The sequence below is a fragment of the Pelodiscus sinensis genome, chromosome 14 (genome assembly GCF_052426305.1).
Source record: "Pelodiscus sinensis isolate ZL-2025 chromosome 14, ASM5242630v1, whole genome shotgun sequence".
Classification (NCBI taxonomy): domain Eukaryota; kingdom Metazoa; phylum Chordata; order Testudines; family Trionychidae; genus Pelodiscus; species Pelodiscus sinensis.
This window is the reverse complement of record NC_143065.1, coordinates 11,133,638-11,153,669: the sequence shown is the minus strand read 5'-3', so window position 1 is coordinate 11,153,669 and position 20,032 is coordinate 11,133,638. Positions and strand designations below refer to the sequence as shown.

Below are 20,032 nucleotides of genomic sequence, written 5' to 3'. Positions count from 1 at the left end.
ACGCCCCCGTCCAGCAAAGCCCTGCACAAATACAAAGTTTGTATCCTCATTAGCAGCTGTATCTGCAAAAATGAGCTGCGGCTATCCACATTGACATCCATGGATTCCAATACCTGAGGATATAAAGCAAATATCCACAGATTTGCAAGGTTCTAGATATCCACATCCATATCCGCAAAAATGAGCTGTATCTGGATGCAGATACCTACAGATATAAAGCAGATATCTGTGGATTTCCAGTACTCTACTGATTTGGGTATGTCCGCCATTGGGGTTTTAACCACCCACCATTTAATACCATCTGATTATGCATTCCAGGAAGAGCAATGTCATTTTGAGTCTGTACATTGCTATTTGCACACTTGTGCACATGTTCATAACAATTCACTCATGTTAACCATTTAAAATGGTTTCAAAAGTAGGTTTAGTTCAAACTGTGTTAATTTATCTAGATCCTATTTCTTAAGGGCTCTTCTAGAGAAACAGAGCCAGAATTTGAGTGTGCGGCTAGAAAAGAGACAAGAACTCTTTCGTTAATTTGGATTCCAATTCGGCCCCAACTTATTGAGTGACTTTGGGCAAGTCACTTAAGCTCAGTGTCTGAATTGGTAATATAGAGCTCATAGACCAAACTAATCCCTGGTGTAATTCTGCTGAAAGTTAGTGGCTCTCAACCAATGTTCCCTCTATTTTTTCCATCATGTGCAGATTAAATGTTGTTATGTGCACCAAGGCATGTGTGGATGTGCACCATCAGTAGAAACACATGCTGCCAGCTGTGGGCACTGTGGCTGCTCTGCTAATCAGCGGGGTGGCATTTGAATCTCCTGGGTGGCTGCCTAAGCACTCAGCTTACAGGACATGTATTCTGAATCTTTCCAGACTCCTGTGTCCCTTTCAGGAGTGTGATTTGTCTTGTGTACCCCCCAACTTTCACCTCACTTAAAAAATGACTTGCTTACAAAATTAGACATAAAATGCAAAAAGTCCCAAGCAAACTGTAACCAAAAAGTTGCTTCCTTTCTCTTTTTTACCATAGAATCATAAATAAATCAGTTGGAATATAAATATTGTACTCACATTTCAGGGTATAGCACACAGAGCAGTAAATCATTGCATTGCGTTTTAGTGTCTATTGACTTTGTTAGTGCATTTTACGCAGCCTATTGTAAAATTAGGCAAATATCTAGATGAACTGATGAAGCCCCTGAAGGACCTGTCAGTACCCCCTGCATACCCCTGGTTGAGAACCACCGAGTTTAATTACATTAGGGATGAATTTGGCCCTCTAATACTCACCTCACAGGGCTGTTGCATGAATTAATGTTTGCAAAATGCTTTGAAAAAAAAATGTAGATGTTATATAAGGGACAAGTGGGGGCGGTCGGATTTGAAACAAAATAGGAAGGGGAAGATCCCCATGGACTCTAGTCAAAAGAGGAAGAGTCAACAACAGCAAACAAGAGCCACCAGTTTCACGGCCATGGATGTGTGTATGTGTGCGCGCGTGCAGCACACACACGTACACATGTGAGTGGTCACTGAGCTAGATTCATCCCTGGTCCAGGAAAGAGAAGGGGATAGTGTATCCTCTATTCAAGACCTACTGAGGGCAGGTTTGGCTTCTGGTGCAGACTGAAGTAGCTCTAAGCAGCTCTCACTTGTCTGCTGCTCGGTTACAGAATCATTGGGGTGCAGCATTCCCTCCCACCTGCCCTGAAATGCTTCAGCACACTCCCCTCCCCAGCCTCCAGTGCCCCCTTTGCTGGGACCCGCTGCTGTGTGTGTAGCAAACCACCCGCTTCCCCTGCTCTGAAATGCCCCCAGCCATCACTGCCCTTAAAATGCATCCTACGCTGGGGCTTCCTTCAGCGTGCGGGGAAGAGGGGGCGAAGGAGCCAGCCTGCGGCTCTGCCAGAGAGCCCCCTGTGCCATGGATATGCCATGGTGGGGGCTGACAGCATCTGGCTTGCTTACCTCGTTTAAGGGATCATGCCAACCCTCGTGATCTGATCATGAGTCTCACTGTATTTGTTGTTTTTCTTATTAAAGTCCCAGCTCCTGGAGTCATGTGAGCCTGAGACACACCTGCCTTTCATTTTTATTTAAAAGAAGCTTCTCATGCTCAAGGTTGTGAGAAAAGCTTGAAAAGTCTCAAAGAACAGAAGAAAAATGAAAAGAACCCAACATGGATATTTTAAAAAAAGTCTCATAATTTTGCAGCCTGCCTCAATGTTCCCTCTAATCTTGTCCATCCATGTGCAGATTTTTTCCATTCATGTGTGGAACAACTGTATGTGCACCGAGGCAGGTGTAAATGTGCACCACCAACAGAAACACAGAATCTAGCTGTGGGCGCTCTGTTAATCAGCTGTGTGGCATTGGAATCTCTCCTGAACTGCCGCACAAGCACCCAGTTTACCAGGAACTTTGGCCTGCCTCTTTGATTTTTGAACGTGGAGGGGTGGTAGCTTTTATTCCTGCATCTGGCAATCCCTGACATGGCTAGTTTGCCAGCATTCAGAGCAGGGCTGGATTTCCAGCCTTCTTTCTCCCTTTTGAGTGCAAACATGAGTGTCAAGGAAAAGCTAATGAAAGGATCGGTAGTTGCCGCTATTAATAGCCAGTGAGTCACGAATAGCATGTAAAAGAGCCTTGATGGAAGTGTTGGAAGCTAATTGTTATCAGAAGACTCGTGCGGGTGGTGGGGAATGTGGAGCGCGAAGTAAATGGTGTCTGTGAAGGGATGTATAGCGTAAGCAGCGGGTGGAAAGGCATCATACGTGTGGCTGCAAATAAAACGAGGTGATTGAAAGAAAACGGCCATGCCCCCAACATGATTTTCTACCGGTCGCATCTCATTCTAGAAAAGAGTCAGTTACTCCAGGGAGATTGTAAGCCACTTACATAGAATCTTTCAGAGAATTATAAATCAAAGAAGAAGTTGCCGTCTTTCCCTCCGCCACTGTCCTGTCGCGTGACCTTGGGCAAGTCACTTTCTGTGTCTGTGCCTCTGTTTGCCCTCTGGATCGCTAGTTAGAGTGGAAGCTCTTTGGGGCAGTATCTTACCTATCTCATCTTTGCCAGTCAAGCGTTCGAGGTTACGTCCGTGTCTTTCTGTCTTCCCCCCCGAGGGTGGCTGGATTTCTGTGTTTTAACAAGACAGTTACTGCAGGAAGGCTGACCTAGAGGCATAAGATTTCGCTGTGAAGGAGGGGGTTGGCTGGGAGAGCTGGCTAGCTGCAAATTCCCTGGTTCTGACGACCCTCCTCTCCTGCTGCTGCTGTGGATGGAGGACCCGAATAGCCCAGTTCCCTCATGTAGGCTCAACTGTGCCACCCCGAGTCCATGCTCCTGGGGGCCCAGGAAATGGTGGGGCAGGATTGGGGTAGTTTTTCTTGCCTTGCCAGGGAGGTGCTGAGCATAGGAGTGGCAGGCGAGGGGCCCCAGGAGAGGGGGCGTAGGGCCTGCTGTGGCGGGTGAGTATCTCTGCCGGGCGCCCTTGCCGCTCTCCCAGCTGACAGCCGCCTACGCTTCACAATCAGAGCCGGTTTATCGGGAGAGGGGGAACAGGCACTTGGAAGCTTGTTGCCATCGCCGTTGCCGTGGCAGCAGCAGTCCTGTGTTTCCTGACACGGGGAGAGGTGGGGAGTACAGCAGCTGAGCCGAACGAGGAGGCACCCAGGAGAGTCGATCCAGCGGGGTCCCCGGGGCCTGCAGGGAGGCTCGCGGATGGGTAAGTGGCTTCCCCGCGCTCGGTGCGCACCCTCGCCGGCGCCCGCCTTTCTCCTGGCCAGAGCTGGGAGCAGAGGGCGCAGCCGCTTCATGGCTGGCTCTTTTCCCGGTGCCCACGCTGCGCTGGGGGAGCCAGGGCCTTGGGAATAGCGACGGGGTCCCCTTTGGAGCTGGAGGGCCAGGGGCAAAGGTTCCTCCTTCTGCCTCTCCCCATGCTGACGTTGCCAAGGAACCACCACCGGGCTTCATCTGCCCGCTCCTGTTCCACTTGCAGGTCTGTGGACAGAGCTTCCCTCCGTGGCGTTGGCGCCTGGGTCGCTCCCCCTCCCCTGGGGGACTGCCGGGGGGGGCGCTCGAGCTGCGTGGCTGGTAGGGTAAAGGGGCCTTCAGCCTCGCGAGGTGGGACACGGGCGTTCCTCCGCCAGCCATCTGTCTGTGGGCTGCTGTGCTCATCGCCGTGACGTCTGAGAGGAGCCTCTACACTCCGGCCTCTCAGGGCTCTTCAGCTCCACGGGGGCCCCGGCCAGGGACGATGCTGCCGCAAGCCCCTTCCTCTCCCCTCTCTCCGGTGTCCTGCCCCATAGCTCAGTGCCTGGCAAAGGCAGCCGAGGGTCCTGGGACGTGCCTGGAGGTGGCCCAAGAGGGTGAGGGATCCCGTTCAAATTCCCCCCTTGGGTAGCCCGATTCTTCCTTTTGCTGCCCTTGGCAACAGGCCTCTGGCGCTCCACGCCACGGCGGGATCACGCCTCCCCCGGGGGCCCAGATCTGCACCTGAGAGAGGCCGCAGGGCAAGTGCCATATGTGAAGCAAACGTCCATACCTGAGACTCAGCTGCCCTGCTGACCCTTCATGGGAGGGCGTCCCCCTCCCTCGTACCGTAAATGGCCCACCAGAAGCGGAGCAGCTTTCCTGGGCTGCCGTCCCGGTACAGCGGGGATGGTTGCTTCCAGCATAGCCCGGGGGCCTCAGGCTGGGCTGGCCAGGATCCTGAGAGCTATAGAAGTTGTCCCCGGGCAGCTCGGCCCTGTTCCATGTCGGAGCTGGAGAGGAGCGACACAAACAGCTTGTCAGGAGAGGTAACAGGGCCAGTGATCTGACCAGACACCTCCCTCTGGGGCTTCACAGGATCCCTGCTACAGGGTCATGTTCCACCCCGGCCTTCTGCTTAGCATGCCGTATAGCCCTCCGATAAAGCAGGGGAATGTGCTGCTGACGGTGTGTCTGGGACCAGGTTCCTTGGCACACTCCAGTTGCTCCGAGGGCAATATGACAGCACCGCTGTGATCCCACTGCTGCCACCAAAGCCACCTCTGCCATGCCCCAGATTCTCTCCTCCTCGCACAGCTGCTTTGCCCTTGTCCTGCATTGCCACAACTGTGGGGAGGCTGGGGCTTATTAGTGGCTGCTCTCACAAGTCACTGTCTTTGTTCAAGCAACATGCCTGACATTGCCAGGGAGCGATTCCAGTGTGGGACGGGTGGGGAGAAAAAGGGAGAATGTGAGTGTATGAATCAACGTGAAGTGGTACACCCCTCTTCTCAGCCTCAGTCTTCTCTTCCTCGCCTCATTCAGAACCCTCTGAACGGGACATCAGGACCCTGGGAGCCTAGCCACCCAAACAGCGCATGGAGAGAGTGCAGCAGGGGCCCCAGGCACATGGAAAGAGCCAGGTCCATGAGCCCTTTGCGAGGGATCCACTCCGTAGATAGTGGGATGTAAGTTCAGTTTTGAAAAGAGCTTCGGATGGGAGGGATCTCGTGGGAATTGAGTGGACATGTCTGTGGTTGAGGGGTGGGGAAAAATGCTGGTTGGAAAGATTTGCAAGGAATTTTTCTTGTATAAAGCTTAGATGGATGGATGGCAGGAAAGAAAGAAACACAGAGCAGGTCAGATCCTTTTCTTGAGCAGTAAGTACAACTGGAACTCCCTGCTGCTGTGTTATTGGATCAAGTTGCTTCATACATTTCAAACTGGATCGGACACGGGACAAATAGCCCCTCCAGTCACACTAGGTGAGATAAAACAAGAGTTATTCAGCCTCATGCTTCAGATCAGAAGCTGATCACCACATATAGCCAGGTAGAAATTTCCCTGCCGGGTCTAGCCCTGCATAGCTAGGGGCCTGAAGAGTTTTTGTCCTTCCTCGAAAGCATCTGGCAGGGGACTGGGTTAGTTTCATCACTGGTGCATTTCAGGCAGGCAATTTATATGTTCTTACATCACACCTCGGGGTTACTGGGCAGTGCTACTTTGTGTGCAGTGAGTTGTTCCAATGACACGAGTTGAAATTGCACCAGCTGGGGGATATTGCAGCATAAGTCATACTCTGGAGTGACTGGCTTTGGTTAATTTCTTTTTAAAATAGGAAATGTGTCCTTCCCCTGAGAACTTTCTCAGGAAAAATGTCCAAGATTGACTGCTTGATCTGTTTATCCCCCTGCATACCCATCTATCCAGTCATCCCAACTGGGAGGATGGGTTAACAAGCATTCCTATGACTCCGGTTTTCTCAAACAAAGCCCGGAGCAAAAAGCAGAGGTGACGGACAGTCCAGGCATTTCCATTTCCACTTGCCCTACGTAAGGGGTGGGAGGTTTTATTAGCAGGATCTCAGTGTAATTCAATGGACAAGACAAGGTCAGGTGTCAGGACTGCAAGTGGCTCTATGGTAGCCAGGAGTGGCCCTAGACGAGCTGCCAGCAACTGGCACCCTAGGCGAAACGCACGATCGGCGCCTCCGCCTCCAAACCCCTCAACGGCCATTTATCTTGGCACCCTAGGCGAACGCCTAGTTTGCCTGCATTGACGGGCCGCCACTGATGATAGTGGTTTCCAACCAGCAGTCTGTAGCCCACTGCTGGGCCGCCGCGGCTCTGGGGGCCGGGGCTGGGGTACCCCACTCCCGCTGCGGCTGTTGGGAGAGGCAAGTCCTGCCCCGCCTCTCAGCCAACAAGTGCTGGGCAGGGGCGGGGTCTCTCCCCAGCCACAGAAGAGCGCTTTGCTGCGCTGATCACCATATTTGGGGTCGGGAAGAAATTTTCCTCCTGGGTTGATTGGCAGAGGCCAGGAGGTTTTTCGCCTTCCTCTGTAGCATGGGGCATGGGTCACTAGCAGGATTCTCTGCATCTTGGGGTCTTTGAACCATCATTTCAAGGACTTCAATATCTGAGGTATAGGTGAGAGGTTTATTCTAGGAGGAGGTGGGTGAGATTCTGTGGCCTGCATTGTGCAGGGGGTCAGACTAGATGATCAAAATGGTCCCTTCTGACCTTAAAGTCTATGGCTGCATCTAGACTGGCATGATTTTCTGCAAATGCTTTTAATGGAAAAGTTTTTCCGTTAAAAGCATTTGTGGAAAAGAGCGTCTAGATTGGCATGGACGCTTTTGTGGAAAAGCACCTTTTGCGGAAAAGCGTCCGTGCCAATCTAGACGCGGTTTTGCGCAAGAAAGCCCCGATCGCCATTTTCGCCATCGGGGCTTTTTTACGCAAAACAGTTTTTACCTGTCTACACTGGCCCTCTTGCGCAAAAGCATTTGCACAAGAGGGCTTTTCCCGAGCGGGAGCATCATAGTATTTGCACAAGAACACTGACAATCTTACATGAGATCGTCAGTGTTCTTGCGCAAATTCAAGCTGCCAGTGTAAACCGCTGGCATGTTTTTCCGCAAAAGTGGCTGCTTTTGCAGAAAAACTTGCCAGTCTAGATGCAGCCCTCAAGTCTATGAGTCCATCACAGCTGTTTTAGAGGAGCCATGACCAGGCAACAGTGTTCAGCTGGAGACTGGGAGGCAGCGCAGGGCTAGATGAGGGGGGCGAGGCAGACACTGGAGACTCTGAAGGCGGGGCTAGTGCTGTGGGGCTCTGGGAGTGGAGGGCTATAAGAGGCAGGGGGCTGACACTAAGGGGCACTGGGGCATCTGGAGTGGGGGGCTGGCAGTGGGGTTGAGACTAGTAGTGCTGGGGGGCTATGGGAGCAGGGCTAGCACTGGGGGGCTATGGGGACTGGGAGCTGGCATGGGGAAGGGCTCAGAGCAGTTGGGTGCAATGGGGCTCTAAGGGGTAGGGGTCTGGCACTGAGGCATTTGGGATGGGGGCTGGCACTGGGGGGCTCGGAGGGCAGGAGGCTGGCACTGGGGGGATTGGGTGCTGGGGACTTTGGGGTCTGCGGTTGGCACTGAGGGTAGTGGAGGGGTGCGAGGCTCTGGGGGTTAGGGCTGGCACTGGGGGGCATCTGGGGATGGGGAGCTAGCACGGGGAAGGGCTCGGAGAGGTTGGGTGCAGTGGGGCTCTAAGGGGTAGGGGGGCTGGCACTGGAGGGATTGGGTGCTGGGGACTTTGGGGTCAGTGGTTGGCACTGAGGGGTAGTGGAGGGGTGCAGGGCTCGGGGGGTTAGGGTTGGCCCTGGGGGGATCTGGAGGCCAGGGCTTTTGGCAGACGGTACCATTTTATTTGCATGTTGCATATTCATTATTTGCATAATGAACATGCAAATAACGTCACCGGCCTGCCAAAAGTTTGGGAGTGGGTTTGCTGGGCCGCGGTGTAAAACAGCTTGGGACCCGCTGGCCCGCGGCACCGCATCTCTGGAGTCACTGGACTAGCACAAGGGCCGTAACGATCGCTCAGCGACACTTTTGTCTCCTGCTGCTCCCCCCTGGGGGGCCGGATCCGGAGATGTGCTAAGCGCCAGCAATTCCCACTCACATCAAAGGGAAGGGAAGGGAAGGTGCTCGGGCCCGCTCAGAAGCAGTGTGAGCTGCGAGGTGTGTGCCTGAGCTAGCCCTGCTCACTCCCAGCAGAAAGGGAGGCTGTGGTTTTGCTCAGCTACGTGTAGTGGTGGCCTTTGGCTCTCAGATTCCCCCCCCGGCCGGCCATGTCTCCTTTAAAGCAATGCTGCATCTAGCACAGTAGTTTTTAGGACACACTTGGGAACAAAAATCTGGTCCTCTCTGCATTTGCTGGAGGTCTCCCAGGAGGTATCAAATGTTCACTGTGAGCTCTCTCAGCCATCCACTGAAGGATTGGGGAGGGGAGGTGCTGACTAACAAAAAGAGGTTTTCTTGCAACTGTTTTTAGGGCATTTGAGTTAAATAGGAGTTTTTAAAAACAAACAGAAACCAAAGGATTTTACGATGTGAATAAAAAGTCCTTCCCCCTTTCAGCCAATTGGGTTCCATTAACCTTTGACCTGAGCTGACGTCATCCTACCAGCTCTCCCGTTGTCCATAGAGTCTCCTAGGAAAAAGGGGTTGGATAGATATTTTTCCTAAATGTGCCCCATAATCCATTGCACCAGATGACCTTTAAGGGAGAGAGGTATGATAAGTCTGAACAATGGTTCAGGGATCATCTTTGTCACTGTTGGGGGTCGCTTGTTGACTCTGCCTTCCCCAGCCTTCCAGACAGTCGTTAAAATAAAAAGGGCGGATCTCTTTCTTGGCAGAGTTTTAACCAATGGCACGGACCATGCCAGGAAGCACGCCAGCCCACCAATCAGGAGGAGACATTCTTTGTCTCGTCTCCCCGACGGGGGCGCAGAAGAATATGGTCCCATGCAGCCACTGGCTCGAAGGGTGTGGAGTGGATCGGTGCTGGACCTGCGGGCATCCTTTCTGGAGAATGGGAAGAGGGGAGCAGAGCCGGGGGCCTTTCTGCAGGACCCGCCTGGGGTGACGGAGGGGCAGACAGAAGAGCTGGAGCTCAACAGGGTGAAGTTTGAGCTGTTTTCCCTTAAGCAGAAGGTAAACTGGAGTCTCTCCAAAGCCTGGGGGAGTCGAGGAGGACCTGTCCGATTGGGGCAAGGAGCAGCTGCGGATTCTATGTCCTCCGGACTTGGGGCTGGCCCAGAGAGGTGCTAAGCACCCGCATCCTTCACTGGTTTCAATAGGAGCTACAGGGGCTTGGGATCGGGTCGGACCAGTGAGTCAAAGCGACTCCAAGCTGCTCCAGTGCAGCGCCGTGATCTGGGCAGGCGGCTCCATCGGGATGTCGGGAGCATGGGTGGGCCCATCCTTCCGCAGGGGGATGCGGACCGGAGGAATGGAGTGGGCGCTGGGCATGCTGGGGTGCTCAGTGCTCGCGGAGGCTAACGGAAGCCCTCTCGCTGACGTAGACGGGCTTTGCACTAGCGATGCTGAGTCCCGTGGCAAGCGCTCTCCTGTAGGGAGCTAGGATGATCCTGGAGGTGAGGGGTACACGCCAGAGGGGGCTGCCGCAGCATCTGGCTTATCTCCGTTGGGAACGGTCCGGCCTCTGTCACAGAGAGGGTGGCCTTCCCTTGGCACTGTCCTCTCCAAGAGCTGGTATAAAACCACGCTGTGTGTCTTTGAGTTCTCTCCTGACCTCGCCTTGCCCACAGCAGATGGAGAGCTCCCTCGCCAACCTCGAGAGGGAAAAGAGCTGGCTGCAGCTGTCCCGCTACGAAGACCAGAAACAGAGAGGCGACCTGCAAGAGAAGTAAGCGTGTGGCTGGGGGGCCAGGAATGGGGAGGCGTTGGGCTGAGAAGTCAGCAAGGAGAACGTCGACTGTAGGCAGCTGGGATCAGGGCCAGAGGTGACGTACACAGAGAGATGAGGACGCAGAAACAACCAGGAGCCCTGGGGCACCGTAAAGACTCTCAGATTTATTCGGGCACAAGCAGGAACTCCCCAGTAACTCTCCCACAGAAACACTAACCCAGGAACCAGTCCCTACAACAAGCCTCATTGCCAACTCGGTCCATATATCAACCCACGTGGTGCCATCATAGGACCTAATCACATCAGCCAGGCCATCAGGGGCTCGTTCACCTGCACACTTGCTAATGCAGTGTTTCTTAAACTGTGTTCTGTGACACACCGGTGTGCCGCGGAGAACAACAGAATTCAAAATGGCCACCCTTAAAGGGACAAGCGACTTTTTTTTTTCTCAATAACTTCCCCCCAACCTTTTTTTTTTTCTGAAAAAAAAATTCTTGGTGTTCCTTGGTCTTAAAAAGTTTAAGAAACACTGTGCTAACGTGATCGATGCCAGCGTGTGCCTGCAGTGCCCCTCAGCCATGGGCATTGGACAGACCCAACAATCCATGCCCCAAAGAATAAATGGACGCAAATCAGACAGCGAGAGCAGGAACACACAAACACCAGTCAGAGAGCACGTCCACCTCCCTGGCCACCCAGGGGCAGATTTCAAAGCAGCCGCCCCCCAACAACCGCCACCACAAAGAGTGAAAACCAGACGGCAGAGAGGAGCCACAGAGCAGCAATTCATTTGCAGACGTGACATTATTCATCTGGATTTGAGAAGCCACTAGGAATGGCTGACTCACTAGCCAAGCCGTTTTCCCCCTCGCTCTCTCCACCTCCTCATCAACTGTTGGGCGTGGGAGCCTCATTAGCACTGGGCCCCCACTTGATGAGAGAACTCCCTTCTTTTCATGTGCTAGTGTAGCGAGGCCTGCCCCTGCAATTTCCACTCCATGCATCAGATGAAGGGGGGGTTGTCCGTGCTAGCTGTGCCCAAATAAATCTGTTAGTTTGAAGGTGCCCCGGGACTCCTTGTTGTTTTTGCGGGTGCAGACTAACACGACCTCCCCCTGGATAGGATGCAGCGCGGGTCCTTGAAGAGGGCAGCTTAAGGAGCATGTTTAGCATGGGAAATCATTGTGCTAGAGTGGGGGGTTCAGAGGAACCTTGAGGAGTTAGGCTGCCAGAAGTTGTGTTATGATCATAAGAAGCACACTGGATCTTCACACACACACACACACACACCCCGCAGATGATCTTATAGTTACTAGTCTGTTGTGGCGCACACACGCATGCACACAGACACACACCCACACACCACACCATACCCCCTGCAGACGATCTTATAGTTACTAGTCTGTCATGGTGCATGTACACACACGCACGCACACCCCCTGCAGACATGCATACACACATGCATGCACACAGACACACACACACACACACACTCTCCCCGCAGACGATCTTATCGTTACTAGTCTGTCATGGTGCACGCATGCACACAGACACAGACACACCCCCCCTGCAGACGACCTTATAGTTACTAGTCTGCCGTGGCTCAGGGCGATCTAGTGGCCAGTTAGATCGAACGGGAGCAAGGAGCTGGGCTCTGTCAGTCATGATCCGATGCTCTGCCAGACTGAACCCCGTTTTTACAGTTGGACGTTCTCATTGGGGTCTGTAGGTTTTGCAGTGGCACGTCGCAACCCTTGATCCTTCAGGGTGTTAATCTCTGAGTTTTCCTTTGATGGTGACTCTCAGGGTCACCACCTGTCCTTATCACGTTTGTCCTCTCACTCTTGTGGGCATCTGCCTGTCTCCAAAGCTTGTCAGTTCTGCTCATTTGTTTCTAGCATCCAGCACGATGGATGCTTCCTGGTTGTCTTCAAGGCTCTCACTCGTGCGTGACCGTCTGGGCACTGGTGGTGGCTTAGTGCACATTTAGTGCACATCCTCCACTCCCGCCAAACCTTTTCCAGAGAATTTCCTGCCAAAGGGTCTTCCAGGGAGTGCCTTGGGGATTTCACTTTCGAAAGGGTTGTATAGTTACTACAGAAATAACACGTCATGTATAAACAACGAAGAGTCCTGTGGCACCTTATAGACGAACAGCTTTATTGGAGTGTAATCTTTCGTGGGCAAAAACCCACTTCCTCACATGCATCTGACGAAGTGGGTCTTTGCCCACGAAAGCTTATGCTCCAATAAATCTGTTTGTCTATTCGGTGCCACAGGCCTTCTCTTTGTTTATGCAGATTCAGACTAACATGGCTCCCCCTCTGATACTTGTCATGTCATGTAGTTTGCAGTGCAGACGAGAGGCACAGCTTAATTTGTAACACTAACAAGAAGCCAGGGCGGCTGTCCAGAGAAGTACACAGGACTTGTACCAAATCATTTTATAGGACGTACCGCCATTGTTATACTTCTGTTCTTATACCAATGCTAAGATACCACATTTTGAACACTTAACCTCCTTAGGCACCCCGGAAATCTCAGCCTAAATTTGTAGGGAGGCACCATTCTGCCCTCCCTCCGTGGCCTGCGTTCTCCGTGGGGCAGACGTTCCCACCTGGAGGCTGGGTGGCTCAGACCTGGAGGTGGAGACACCCCTAGGCATCCACATCAGCTCCAGCTCGGGCCGGTGGGGAGTGAAGGAAAGTTCTCGCCTGCGGGGCGTTTATTGGCTTGTGTGGGATGGGTTGCTCTGTGGAAGGTCTCAGCCCAGTTCCTGCTGGACCAGCATCCACACCACAAGCGCAGCTCCTGGGTTTGGCAGCAGCTGTCTCCCTGGCTGGCGTGCTCAGCAGCAAGGCCAGGGTTTGAATGAACTCCCCTCAGGTCAGGCTTGGCGAGGTCCCTGCTCTATCCCTCGTACCTGCCAGCAAAGGGCCAGTCCATGAGTCAGCCTGGCACATTTTGCCAGCCCTGAGCTCACCTGTTCAGCCCTGCTTTTCCCCTCCAGGTGCGGGGTGCGGTGCAGATGGGGGACAGCGGCTGGCTGAGAGGCGGGGAGTGAACATGGGGGTTGGGAAAACCAGGTAGTTCAGGTTGGGGCTGTGACAGACCAGGCCGGGTCTGGGCACTGCTGAGGGCGTCTGCTCATGGCGAATTGCTCAAAATCAGGGCTCCTTACAGCCTCTGACTGGCGACCGTTCCCAAACAGGCCACAAACCAGTCACCGAGCGCTTCAGCTGCCTGTCCGGCCAGCAGGAAGCCTCACAAGCAAAACCCCTCTGACACTCCAGCTCTCCTTGTGCCACAATCAGCCCTGGGCCTAACGCAGGTGAGGGGTTATTGAACCTACCCCGAACGGGTTCTCCCGGTCGCAAAAGACCAGTCACAGTTCCCAGTCAATTTACACTCTGGATCTTACTCACAAGACCACGCTGGGCCAATCCTTTAGAATCTACAATCGGAAGGTTTATTAATAAAAGAAAGAAAAGATGGAGAGGGAGGCCGTTACATGCACCAATCACTCAGTTCTTGATGCAGGCTCTCAGCAGAGATGTTACAAACTGCCAGCTTAGAAGTCTCTGGTGTACGTCCTATGTCAGGACGGGTCAGCGGTCCTTCCCGGCTCGCTGTCCCTTGCGAGGCTGCATCTGGGATCAGTGGCAGAATTGAAGACTAGATGGATCTCCCTCATGGCACTTTCTATCCATTCCTGGTACCTTCCAAGCTGGAGCGGGTCACATGGCCAAGTGACCTCTCTCTGTGCCCCATGCCAGCAGCTAGTAGATGCTGACTGGTTTGCAGGTTCCCAGACGCATTCCTCAGGTGTGTATTGGGCACCGTGTGAGCCATTGTCCTTGGAGCTCTGCTAGTTAGCATAGTCTTTCATTGGACATTCCTTCTTCAGGCCAGGCTCATCTCTGTCTCAGGCAGAGAACATTTCAACACCAGCACAGAGCCCATATTCAGAACTCCACATACAGACACCAGACAGTTATATGAGTAGAACACATGGAATCAGTAGAACACAAGCTTTCATGTGACACCTCACATGGCCCCCTTTGTACAGACTTTGGGCCAACTACACCCCCCAGGGGTGCAGCAGTGATCAGGCTGCTCCCCTTAAAATCCAGTAACGCAACAGGAGCATCTCTCCAAGGGGCACGGGGAGCAGCTGTCAGGTGGTGCTCAACTAAGGGACATGGTGGCTGGGGGTGGAGGATCTGTTGGGAAAGGGACAGATTGGGATGTACGGAAGGGAAGGGGGTGGAGCTGCTGTCTCTGTCTTTTAGGATCCTTAATTTGGAGATGGAAGTGGTCAAAGCCAAATCCTGCTTGAGCAGAATGAACCACCGCCCGGTCTCCCCAAGCCCCAGCCAGAGGCTATCTGCGGTAAGGAAGGGTGGGCAAACCCTCCTGGTGGTTGTCACAGAGACCCCCTTTGGGACGGTCACCTGGCGTGCTGATCATGCCATCGAGCCTGCCCACCTGCCAGCCTGTCCCATGGGGCCAGAAGCAGCAGCGCGGGGTGGCAGCAGCCCCTGTCTGGGAGGGGGTCCGAGCTCCACATGGACAGAGGCTGCTGTGGGGGGGAAGGGGCAAGGGAGGCTGCCACAAAGCAGCCTCTGTCCATGGTGGCCTAGGCTAGCCATGGACAAAGGGTGGTCTGGCAGCAGCCCTTGTCCGTGGGGGAGGTCCAAGCAGCAGAAGTGGGGGGAGGCATATCTGGTGCTCCTGGAGAGCCTGCTTAAAGCCAGCTCCTCACAGGCATCGGCTCTGGCTCCGGGGGGCGTGCGTGGAGTCGATAAGATTAATCAATAAGCCAAGGCTGATCGGTTAATCGTGTAGCAGGCTACACGCTGGCATCTTTAAATCCAGCACCAGGGTGCATGGTCACATGGCTTTGTCGGACCAACCGCAGTTTGAACGTACAGGAAAAACAACCCCTTTAAAGGTCATTGAGACCTGGGCCGTTACTTTTCTGCAAGTACCGTGAACGGCTTCCACTCGAAGACTTGGATCGTTCTAAGAGGTTGACACGTCTCTTTCTAACTGCGCGCACGAGGACGAGACAGGCACACAAACAGGATTGGCACACCCTGCCGATCGCAGCTTTAAAATAGGCCACGTGCCGCTTTTTGCGCTCCAGTTATGCGTATTCACAAGGCAATTTTCAGAAGCACGGGGGGACCACGGAGGCTGTCACCTGGCGTTGGGCCAGACACTTCCGAGGCAGCACTGCATGCAGCAGGAAGCAGAGCCCCGGGCAGGGGCATATTCAACGGCCCACAGTAACGAGCGCTGTGCTGGAACACCGGCGATCGCATGCGCTGGGATGCGGCCTGGGAGCAGGGCGGCAGTTCTTGGGGTTGCACAGCAGCGGTGACATCATTTTGGGGCGGTGGGAAGGCCACAGGGTTACTATTACGTGTCTGATTCCTAGAATCTCTGCAGGCTTTTTCAGGCCTGGAGCTTCATTCTCCCCTGTCCCCCGGGGTAAATGTTTGGGGTGCTCGGTGTTGGGGCCTGGGCGTTGCTACGTGACTCTCCCAGCTTATGCCAGAAACGGTCAATTCCCAAGCAGCAACCCCCCCCCCCCCAAGGTCAGAAATCATTAGCAGAAGCAGGCACTAAATATAGCACAGGGCGGGGCAGAGGGAGCTGTGACCTCCGGGCTCTCTGCTGTTGGTGGCTGGGGATCTGGGCAGACTTTGGAAAGCCACAAGGTGAGGGACCAGCACGGCGATCAGAGCCTCGAGCTTAGGCCAGGCCGATCGTGGATCTCCCACAGGCAGGCCGACAGATCTGTTTGCCCTTTGCTTCCCTGCCAGGCCCGCTCTGCACACAGGCTAGGTCCAGTCTTAGTCTCTGAGCTCAGGGCAGAGCGGGGACTAGGGAGCAATCGCCTTGAAAGGGGCTGAGGGGACGGCCCCCTGCTATCTGTCTGGGCTGGCTCCTGCAAGGGACACACTTTGCAGAGGTGGCGCTGAGTCATGTGAACCCCCCTCCTGGATATAGCCCAAGGCTTGTGCTCCTCCCGCCCCTCCCCTCCGCAAGCCGAGCGCAGCTCCGCTCCATTCCAGGGCCAGGCAGGGAGTACTTGGCAGTCTGTCTCTTAAAGTGGCAGGCGTACAAGTCGTATTTCCAGCAGACAGACACACTCGCTCTTTCGGACTCGGGCACAGTAGCCATTCGAGGCAGGAGTTGTTAGGCACAGAGCCCCGGTTTGGTGAGCAGATCTCCGCAGGGCCAACGCCCCGGGATCCAAAATCACGAGACCGACTTCACATTCACGAGCTTTTCAAAGCGAACCCACCACCACCTGGGTTCTTTACCTTCTGGTGTCAGCATCTGTGAGTGACACCCGGGTCAGATATTCCAGCCTTGCCCTGCAACCAGGAGTGGCAGGAACGGGTTTGTACAGAAGGTCAGACGAGATTATCATAATGGTCAAAAATCTCTGTCTACGTGGCCGCAGCGACCCAAACCAGGCAGCTTTTAGCCCCTAAATCTCCACGGATCCCGCAGTTACTGTTCCCCCAGCTCTGAGCAGGCCGCAGGGTTCTCCGGTGGTGCCTCCCCGGAGCTGACGGGTGTAGCCGTTGTGTTGATTGTAGGGGAAGGAGGAACTGAACCGAGAAATGACAGCGCTTCAGGAAACCCTGAGCGATTACAAGGAACACATGAAGGCTTTGGAGGCAGAACGGGATGAAATGGCCCAGCAGCTGAACTCAGCCAAAGAGGTTAGTCTGTGGGTCCATGGTGCTTGGTTCCCCCATCGCTATCTGCACCGCAAGAAAAACCCACAGGTGCAACACCGGGCCGCAGAGTCAGCTGATTCACAAGGCTCAGATGTAGACATTTGGGCCCGTGCCGGAGCCTGGACACTGAGACGCTCCCCCCTTGTGGGTTTCAGGGCCCAGGTTTCAACCCAAGCCCAAAGGACTACAAGCCCCACACACCCGGATCACCAGCCCTGAGCCAGCCATGGCTGGGCAGCAGAATCATAGAGCTGGAAGAGACCTCAGGAGCCATCAAGTCCAGCCCCCTGCCCAAAGCAGGACCAATCCCAAGCAGGTCTCTTGTTGAGGGGTAGATGTACCTGAGAGCTGAAAGAGAATTCATTGCACTATTAGGCACCCATCTGTACTGAATCCATAAGCTACAAAACCCAGACACAGTTAGCAACAGAGTGGGGCAGGACCTCGCACTCCGGCTCCAAAAACACATGAAGGCTTGAGTCCTGCTACTGCCTGGACTCGAAGCGATCACCTTTCAGTTGTGCCCGGCCCGGGTGTCCCTTCTTCCAGCTGCTCTCCGGAGGAGAGAGGAGCTTCGCTACCCCAGACGCTCAGCGGTTTGGGTTCAGGCCACATTCCTACTTCAGAGGTTTCCTCCTCCTTTTGCCTGCCAGGGGCAACTGCTGGCTTTCAGCCAGACCACCAAGGCCAACGAGAGAGTGACAGATTCACTCCAGGCGACAAAAGCACTGCACGAGGAACTGGGCAGACTCCAGGCGGCTTACAGCAGCACGAGCCAGGTACGGATGGGCAGGAAATGAGAGGGTCTGTGCAGTGAAACAAGGTCTCCCCTTGACGTAATGGCTGATGCAGCACAAGTACCAGAAGGACAAACTGTTCTGTGTGTGCGTGCACCTGTCCTGGTGCACACTGGAGTGCGAGGACGGGCAGAATGGGTAGCTGTGTCCGATGGGGCTGTGGTGAGAGGAAGTGACTCAGGTTATGTCTACACTCCACGGCTATTTTGGGATACCTCTGCGTCCAAGGAACGCGCCTGGCATTTCGGAATAATTTTCGAAATAACGGACGTGCTATTTTGCCATCCCAGTAAATCTTGTTGCACGAGGGAGAAGGGATGGCTTGAAATAGCGCTTTATTTGGAAATTTGGTACTGTGTAGACGTGCCGAATTTCGAAAGAACCTATTTCAAACTAAAACCAAAAGACGAGATGCGATTTGCGTAGCGCAATTGGCGTATCTTATTTCGAGTTTAGAGTGCAGTGTAGACGCACCCTTAGTGTGCACCTGCACTGGGGATCCTTATTGGCTGGGAAGTCCGACAGGGTTAAATACGTGGGGGCTTTCTTGTGGCTGACCCAAGAAGAGCTAATCTGTCTAGTGCTCCAGGAGTACACGTGTGGGGGCGAAGGCCTGGATCTGTTCTACGCAGGTTTGTATCCAGTGCTCATCACAGTTGTGTCTGATCACCTCCCAGTAATACAATGTTACTACCTCTCAGGCACATACTGTTTACTCAGTCTCCTCCCCAGAGGGTGGAATGGAGGGCCCTGTTTTGGTAGGGTTTTTATTTGTTTGTGAGTCTCTGGGGATTATATTAGAGAAGATAAAGAAATGCGCCCCACGCCTGGAGTGGGAAGCGGTGAAGTTTGGGATGGTCTGTAGTTCTTGGGGGAGCTCATTGCTCCATCTTGAATCACCCCCAATAACAAGGCCATCCCAAGGCCTACGTGGCTGCAGACGCCTCAAAATTCTCTCTTCTGCCCACCAACCTCACTTTGGTTTGTCTGGCTCAGCATCAGCCAGCTGTTCCTCATCCGCGAGAGGATCTCGCCGAGCACTGGGCCCTCTTGGTGGTCATGTGTAGTGAAGGACGGATAGACCTAGGTGTCATCTGCATACGGCTAGCCCTGAAGTCCATGTCATCGGGTCTGTTCGCCTACCGGCTGCTGTAGATATGGACAAGAACCAGGAGAGAATCGATCCTTGTGGAGGCGGATGCAGTTTTCCATCACTGCTCTGTGGGTGCCTCTCTCCAGGAACGGCTCAAATCATGTTAGTGCATTGCCCTGGACTCGTGCCGACTCTGTCAGGGTAGCCAGCAGCAGCTCATGGTCAGCAGGGTCAGGCACGGCGCAGGTCTGGGAGAATGAGAATGTATGTCCAGCCATTCACTGGATCCTGCCACTAAGCAATTTCAGTTCTGTGTCCTGGCCTAAATCCAGATTGTGCCCGGGCTAGAACATTAGCTTCATAAGAACCTAAGAATGGCCAGAGCAAAGGTCCATCCAGCCCGGTATCCTGTCTGCCCACAGTGGCCAATGGAGGTGCCCCAGAGGGAGGGATCACAACAGAGAATCATCATGTGACACCTCTCCTGTCACCCATTTCCTGACAAATGCTGGCCAATCGCCATTGATGGACCTAACCTAACCAAACAGTAAAAAGATCTCCTAGCATTAGAAAAGGTTCAGAAAAGGGCAACTAAAATGATGAGGGATTTGGAACGGGTCCCATTGGAGGAGAGATTAAAGAGACTGGAAAAGAGGAGACTTGGAAAAGAGGAGACTGAGGTTTCAGCTTGGAAAAGAGGAGACTGAGGGGGATGTGATCGAGGTCTATAAAATCATGAGTGATGTGGAAAAAATGAATAAGGAAAAGTTATGTACTTGTTCCCATAATATAAGAACTAGGGGTCGCCAAATGAAATTAATGGGCAGCAGGTTTAAAACTAATAAAAGGAAGTTATTCTTCACACAGCACATAGTCAATCTGTGGAACTCCTTGCCTGAGGAAGTTGTGAAGGCTAGGAATATAACAGGGTTTAAAAGAGAACTAGATAAATTCATGGAGGTTAAGTCCATAAATGGCTATTAGCCAGGATGGGAAAGGAACAGTGTCTCCAGCCTCTGTTTGTCAGAGGGTGGAGATGGATGGCAGGAGAGAGATCGCTTGACCATTACCTGTTCAATTTACTCCCCCTGGGGCACCTGGTGCTGGCCACTGTCGGTAGACAGGATACTGGGCTGGATGGACCTTTGGTCTGACCCAGTACGGCCGTTCTTATGTTCTTAACCT

General features: G+C 53.6%; 1 protein-coding gene across 6 annotated transcripts in view; it reads left to right on the top strand.

Annotated features, from left to right (window-relative positions):
- The first annotated feature begins 3,401 nt into the window (after positions 1-3,401).
- The window catches only part of LOC102460040 (uncharacterized), a 41,224-nt gene continuing 24,593 nt past the window's right edge, over positions 3,402-20,032 (top strand). For 3 of the 6 annotated variants that reach the window (XM_089781957.1, XM_089781956.1, XM_075897440.2), the window contains exons 1-7: positions 3,402-3,736; positions 5,308-5,450; positions 9,181-9,478; positions 10,096-10,193; positions 14,489-14,588; positions 16,814-16,939; positions 17,611-17,736. In XM_089781957.1, the coding sequence (XP_089638083.1) occupies positions 5,392-5,450; positions 9,181-9,478; positions 10,096-10,193; positions 14,489-14,588; positions 16,814-16,939; positions 17,611-17,736 (807 nt within the window). In that variant the 5' untranslated portion in view covers positions 3,402-3,736; positions 5,308-5,391. The remainder of the gene's footprint in view (positions 3,737-5,307; positions 5,451-9,180; positions 9,479-10,095; positions 10,194-14,488; positions 14,589-16,813; positions 16,940-17,610; positions 17,737-20,032) is intronic. The other 3 variants (XM_089781955.1, XM_089781953.1, XM_089781954.1) reach the window with 3 other exon arrangements.